Here is a 7,732-nt window from a genome sequence, read left to right on the forward strand (position 1 = left end):
AATTCCAATAAAATTGATTCATGTTTGTGGCTGTAATGTGACAAAATGTGGAAAAGTTCAAGGGGGCCAAATACTTTGCAAGCCACTGTATATATACACAATATATGTATAACAATCTATATCTATCTTTCTTTAGATAGTGGTACATTATTTGTGTTTCTGACATTAAAATTTCTCCTTTCTCTCCTATTTCGTCATGTCCACAGGCTCGGCCACCAGTGCTGTTGAAAAGACCAAGCAGCAATCTGAGTCTGGAAAGCAGCATTGACCAGTAAGCATACTTTATTTATAAACAGCAAATTCCACTGTTTTTGAGTTTGTTCAGTCAAGAGATAATGTTAATGTTCCCTTGTTGGAAAAGGCAGTGGATAAATTGTGGGCCTAAAGGATTCAAAAAACATGGGGGTTTCTTTAACCTTGTTAATATCTACAATCAACATACCTGGACACTTCTAAGTTCATCATATTAAAATGGATCTCCATATATAATCCACATATAAACTGATAATATAATCTCAGCATCCACCTGCCATGACCGGTGGGGGTAAATGGAGATAGACGAGACAAAAGACATGCTGTGAAAGAGAGCCAGACATCAATAATAACTCATAACTAAGGGTGGGTTCAAGGCCTCCTGATCCAACCCTAACTATAAGCTTTGTCAAAACAGAAAAGTCTTAAATCTAATGTTAAAAGTAGAGAGTGTCTGTGTCCCTAATCCAAGCTGGGAGCTGGTTCCACAGAAGAAGGACCTGCAACCGGAAGGCTCTCCCTCCCATTCTACTTTTAAATATCCTAAGAGCCACAGGTAAACCTTCAGCCTGAGAACGAAGTGCTCTATTGGGATAATAGGGTACCATGAGGTCTTTAAGTTAACAGGATATTTCTAATTTTAGAGAGATTACACAAATTGAAGAAAGCAGTCCTACATATTTGTCTAACATGGCGCATTGAACAACATATCCTGGTCAAAAGTGACTCGACTAAGAGTATAATTGGAATGTTTGTTTGGTACCACTGAAAGATATTGATGATGGTGAAACAGTTGTTCTGTACTGCTGTACTGAGTTAGACACAAATCAGACTCCCTTCAATTGCCTCTTGGTGCATCACTCACAATTCAGACAAATCAATACATTTTGTGATGGGCGTTGGTGCAGCCCTTTAGCCCCTATGTCTGAAATAAACTGTTTTAAACCACCTTTCTTCTGATTGGCTACACTGTGTAAACAGATATTTTGAACATTAGGTGGAAGGGACTTCTGTGATGCCTATATAAGTACATCCCCCCTTTTTGACATCATAAAGATGGAGCAATAGGACAGAAGCTGTGTGCACCATTACAGGAACAAGATTTGCATCATTGGAAATGAGAAAAAATTAAGGATTTACTTGAAGGAGTGCCAAAAATTTGGATTATTTTATTTTTCAACAAACTCTTTGCCCATTCAAATCAATAATTGAATACTCTTATATAACTTAAATTGAGCAACAAAATAATAAGAAACTAGAAAACTTCTAATTCTAATTCTTCTAATTTCTCTTCTTAATGTGCCTCTTGCTTTCTGCCCCCTGTGTAATGAACTGTGTATTTTCTGTTGTCTTTCCTCTTGTCACTGTAGCCCTGTCCGTCCTACTCGTCACTACACAGTCTTTCTGTCTGAGGATTCGTCTGGAGATGAGCTCCAATACGACAATGAGTCCATCTCTGGGTTTCCTGACAGCTTTTTCTTCTCGGTCCCTTTTGAGTGGTCGCCTCTGTATGCATTTCCCTGATTGACTTTGCACTGTTTGGTTCATTAACAAGCCTTTCTTATTCCTTTTCTCTTTCAGTAATTGTGGGCATGTCTGTGCATAGCTACTTTTAAAGCTGTACATTTGGATAGGTTCTTGGATAGGGACATTTGTACAATTAGTACGATTAGGGAAACAAAACGATGTTATGTTGTTGGTACGGGCTTATGAAACCTGGGATCTAAAATAAGTTCAACATACCCAGGATATCTTTCAATTATTGGGGTGGAAAATTGGTGACAAGGATAAGTGGTCATATGTTGTTGAGGGTTGTTATCAACTCAAGGGTGAAAGGGGTGGTGTGGGAAGCATCTGACCAATCACAAATGGGTGTTCCACAGATCATATGACTTCTCTTCCATAGAAAATTATCCCTGTGAGTGCAACCTACTCCAGAGATGTTATCTAATGGTGGTTAAATATCTCTAAAGAAATGAAATGTATACCAGTAAAATGCATTACGGTTGTAAAAAACAAACAAACAAAAAAACCTGTAAGTATACAGATCTTCAGACTTGGGAGAAAGTCAGGGTAACAATATGGAAACTTCACAAACAAATTTCCCAACCAACTAGGAAAATAAATCCAAGAGCCTTCTTAATCTAAGGTGACGATGCTGTGCTTATCACTGTACAGTGATAAGCACAGCTCTTCTTTTACTTCTATGTTAACATGTCTTTTTAGTACTGTAGATGCTTTTTTTAGTACTATTATACTCCGTTGATCCATCTATCCATCCATCCATTTTGTAATGATTACCTGGATCAGCTGTTTAACCAGAGATGGCCTGACCTTCCTCTCCCCAATCCTCTACTCCAGGCTTTTTAGAGACAGTGAAGTGTTCAAAGCCATGCAAGTTTAAGCATCTAGGGACCAAAACAGGTTAAAATGAAAAAGCAGAAACGAAAAAAACAGCAGACCCCTATGGTTCCAGCCACAGATCAGTTGGTGGGCCTATGGTAGGACTGGCCTATGTGACTCATTCAGGCTGAGCCTGGGCAGGCTCCATAGGTTAAGGCATGACCACCAGGTGCTCTCAAGTGAGCCCCTCCCCTATGCCTGACTCTAGGGTGGGGTCCCCATAATTATGGTCTGGGTCAGGGGTCTGCAACCTTTAACACCCAAAGAACCATTTGGACCCGGTTTCCACGCAAAAGAAAACACTGGGAGCCGCAAATACTTTTTGACATCTAAAATGAAGATAACACTGTATATATTGTTTTTTACCTTTATGCTTTGTGTGAACAACTAAGGTGTGTTGCTTATGAAATCCATGAAGTGCTACAGAGAAAATTACATTTTATTTATGTAATTAACACATTTTGAACTCTTAAAGCAATATAACAAAAGGAAAGACACCCAGCTGAACTAAAAGGATCCAGCAAACAAAAACTGTTGTGAGCCGCCACCCTTATATCGCCTTTGGGATTTTGGAGCCTTGACCTGACTTTTTAAAAATAATTGGAAAAAAAAGCACTATGCTGCTAATGAAAAATAGATATTTGCAAAATTCTGCCTAAATATGTATTTACCTGGTTAATGTGTGTGGAGGGCGTGGTCTGCAGCGCCGCTGCAGGGGAGGCGGACGCACCTGAGCGGGACCCGCAATCACGCCTCACTGCCTTTACGTCTGTGCTATCTATGCTGTTGTTGGTATATGTCGGGCTGTGAGCTGCAAAGCTACAGCCGGCTGTATGCGTACAGCAACCGTGTGTGAAATGTGGTCAATAAAGAGATGCTGAAAAGCACGTTCATGGAGACATCGTCGGGTCTGCCGTGGTATGTTTACAATGGGACTTCTGCTCCTGAACCTCTGCGCACAGCGTCTGCAGATCGGGGCTGTACGAAGTCACTTTCATCTTTACGCAGGACTGTAAGCTGTCATCTGTGAGGCATGAGTGGTGTTTGTTTTTAACATAGTTCACGGTGGCGAATAGCTGCTGACATAATGTGGATCCGAAGATCCATAACTGGCCTACCTGGGGTTGAAAGTCTCGATAAATGCACGGCGTTTCGGCGAGCATACCGGCTTCCGCCAGTGTGACGCTTATTTTGAGCGATGAAAAAATAATAGAGTACAATTTTTTTTTATATTTCAATATCACAATAATCTTCCAATTTAGAACTACAAGTTAAAAATGAACTAACATAAAGAAAATACACTTCAGCTAAATACTTCTAATTTATTTTCCCAAACCACGCGGAGCCGCACTAAAAGGACTAAAGAGCCGCATGCGGCTCCGGAGCCGCAGGTTGCCGACCCCTGGTCTGAGTAATATTTATGAATTTCGTTGTTATAGGGGTTTATTATAGGGTTTGTTTGTTTTTTTAAATCACACTTAGTCTGGCCCCTTACCCAGTACTAATTTGCCTTGGGAGCCTTGACTAGGGGCAAATTGCCCCTGACAACATGGCTCCTGGGATCCCTCCAAAACAATGAGGTGGCCATTCATGGAGGGGCAATTTAAGAGTGGTGGCTGTGATAGAGGTAGAGCAGTGCATCTACTGAAATAAACAAAAAAAAATATGTATATGATTAATTTCTATTAATATCTGACTTGTACCATGATTCTTTGAACCAGTATGATGAAGTTCTCCAACTCTGCCTGTCTAAGTCAAAAACATTGAAGGGCAAATGTTCCAAACTTAAATAATTTTAAAGACATTGGCTGAAAAGGTAGAGCAGGTCATCTACTGATTTGAAGGTCTGTTGTTTTATCCCAGACTCCTGCTTGTATGCATGTCGAAGTATCTTTTGACAAGATATGTGTTCATCGGCGTGTGAATCTTGCATAGAAAGCACTTAGATATAGAAAAAATGCTTGTATGAATGTGTATGTGAATGGTGAATGAGAAATGCTGTCATAAGCGCTAGAAAAATAGAGTAGAAAAGTGCATATAACATCCATTGTGAGAAAGAATTTATAATAACAGGTTTATCTCTTTTCCTGCAGGCCACAGCCGTACCACACACTAAAAGAGGTTGAGTTGATAGAAAGTCATGATACTGGTTTTGGGCCACCAGAAAGTCATACTGCCCCCCCTAGCCCAGTCAATGAGAAGTTCTCCAATCTCAACTTGCTTGGTGACTTTTTTGGGTGCCTGGACGAACCTGAGAGCCAACCAGTTGCCTTGGCTAAGAGTCTCGAGGATCTGAGGACTTCTAAAGACTCCGATGAGTTGCAGCCCAAGTTTACCTACCAGGTGAGATTTCTGTTCCAGACACTACCTGAATAGTTTGTATTATAATTAATTTGATTATATAAGATTAGTTTTTTTCTAAATTAAATCCAGATATTCCAGACTGTTTGTAAATTCCACAATCTGTACATGAGGATTAATGGTCCTCAGATGATGATCTGAAAGCTTTTAGAAGACACGTAGTAGTGGATCACATATTTTGTTGTCTACCTATTGAACACTATGAAAACACTATTTAAAATTGTATTGGGGGAAAAAAAATGTGTATGTATGTATGTATATATATGTATGTATGTATGTATGTATGTATGTATATATATATGTATTTATATATATATGTATGTATGTATGTATGTATGTATGTATGTATGTATGTATGTATGTATGTATTAGTATATGTGTGTATGTATGTATGTATGTATATATTATATGTATGTATATATATATATCTCTCTGTTTATGTGTGTGTGTGTGTGTGTGTGTGTGTGTGTGTGTGTGTGTGTGTGTGTGTGTGTAAATCTCATCTCAAAAACTCATAATGGGTCATGGCATAATATATGTATATATATTACACCATGTGAGTTAAGAAGCAGTAGTACTGTAGGATTTACTGAGCTAAATTGTGAAGAAAAACAACTCAAGTGGTTCTTTAAATTCTGATCTCTTGTGCTTGCAGCAGCTGGACGTAAACGTTGATGACAATTCACGAACATTTCCAGGGCTCAAGCTCTCCAACTCTTACAACAAGCTGTGGAGTACAGGTCATGAAAAAATGCCTTTGCCTGGTCCCTCTACCTGTAATAGACCTCCATCTGTCCAACTTCCTGTGTACACAGGAACCCAATCCCCAGGGCTTGATAGCTCCAGCACGTGCCCTGAGCCTTTGGACCTTTCCTCTCTAGGTAATATCACTATTCCTCGTCCCCAGGGAAGGAAGACACCTGAGCTTGGTTCTGTCTTGACACCTCCCACAGCCCAGTCATGCTCCAAACCAGCAGGAACTGGTGAAGGAAGGACTATATCAGGGGGAGAAGAGTTTAGACAAGCTCTGAGCATGTCCACAGATGGAGATTTGCTGAAGACCCCCAAGAGTACTAAGGAAGGTATAGATCTCATAAGCCTTTTAGATCCTCTAAAGAACTCAGCACAGACCAGCTCCACTGCACCAACTGATGGGACAGATAGTAGTATCTCATCTTCCTACAAGCTAGTACTACAACCTGGATCCTACCCACAGGGCTTGCCTTCTTTCCCAAAATATCCAAACCTATCACTAAACCCTTTCACCCAGTCTTTGCAAAACCCTTCCCTTCAAATGCATTACTCACCAATTATAAGTGGAAACCCCTTTAATACAGTCTCCAGACCTCCGCCAGGCCCTTATATGCCTGCTCCAACGCAGCAGCAGTCATTTACAACACTACCGGGGCTTTACAGACAGCATTCGCCAGGCAGTTCCACTGCCCCACCCAGCTATTCACTGCTCCAATCAGCATTCCCGTCATCAGTCACCTCTCTGCCTCACTCCTCTGCCAGCAATCACACTTTTTCCACAGCTATAAATGCACTGGGAAAGCCACTTAATGTTGAACAGGACAGTCAGAAGCCTCAGGATCCTTTTGGGGACCTGTTGTCCTTGGCCAGACCAGCTTCATCCCAAAAACAGAAGGTGGAGGACCTCCGGAGGAAATGGGAAACATTTGACTAAAATCTTTATATGTGCATAGAGATTATTTTATGTCACTTCTACCACTGCTCTATCCAGGACCTTGGGTTGCTTTTAATAGTGGAATAATCTGATTTAGTCTGTTATACTTGTCTAGCTCAAAAAAATACAGATTAAATGAAGATTAAAGACTGCTGAAAAATGCCATGTCAGAGTTCTAATAGAGTTGTCCTGATTGCCTAAGTGGAAAAACAAAGAGCAGGTACATTTTGTATGCTATCTGCAACCAGGCTGATGAGTGTGTAGGCGCTCCCAGTTTTTCCGTTGTAGAATATAGGTCAGAACTTATTTTTTTGAGGCAGGATTCTAAATTCCGAAGTAATAAATACAAGATACAATAAATAAAACGCACATTAATCAGCTGCACCATTAAAAACCACCTTCCTTGTGCTGGGTACATTAGTCATTCTGTTGTCATGTCATGAGTCTATCTGTGTGCATTAGAAATGAAGTGATTTTCAAACCAGTTACTTTTTTTTGTAGTTCAAAGCCTCTAACACTGAACTACAGAAGTCAACATGACAACAGTTCTTACGCAGGTGTTCTAATTCTTTGAATATGCTGAGGTCCTCTTTATTCCAAGTATCCATGATTGTGTTCATAAGCAAGTATAATACAGACCGTTTTTTTGTTTTAATTCTTCTTTGGTGTAGTAGTCTTCAGGGCACAAGAGGAACTGTGAGTATACTGTTTTTGGTCAAATGCATGAATGTGAAATTGCAAAAGCGATTTAAAAAAAACAAAACAACTAAAGGTCCCTAGAGTATTAGTTGTTTAGACAATAGCTCTGTGTTATCCTCAAAAAATAAACTAAAACAAGCAGGAAAATGGTTTGTTCAGAGGAAATGCAAATTGATGTTGGTTTGTAAATACCCAGCTGTAGCCATCATTTCAGAGTTGATGGAAGAAAAATAAAAGGTCTTTGTACCTATAAAGTCCTCTGTGGAGCTTCTCAGTAGGTTATTACCTTTTAGTGGGCTCCAGAGCAGTTTGCTCCAAAAGCACCGATTA

General features: G+C 40.0%; 1 protein-coding gene across 2 annotated transcripts in view; it reads left to right on the forward strand.

The window, feature by feature from the left end:
* The window catches only part of dennd1a (DENN/MADD domain containing 1A), a gene marked incomplete in the record, with an annotated part of 51,484 nt that extends 44,032 nt beyond the window's left edge, over nt 1-7,452 (forward strand). Inside the window, 4 exon segments of one of the 2 annotated variants that reach the window (XM_014340327.2) lie at nt 207-271; nt 1,623-1,760; nt 4,749-4,998; nt 5,672-7,452. In XM_014340327.2, the coding sequence (XP_014195813.1) occupies nt 207-271; nt 1,623-1,760; nt 4,749-4,998; nt 5,672-6,703 (1,485 nt within the window). 2 annotated transcript variants of the gene reach the window in all.
* Nucleotides 7,453-7,732: the final 280 nt, after the last annotated feature.

Source organism: Haplochromis burtoni, unplaced genomic scaffold (assembly GCF_018398535.1).
Source record: "Haplochromis burtoni strain Fernald_Lab_line unplaced genomic scaffold, NCSU_Asbu1 Contig_356, whole genome shotgun sequence".
NCBI lineage: Eukaryota > Metazoa > Chordata > Actinopteri > Cichliformes > Cichlidae > Haplochromis > Haplochromis burtoni.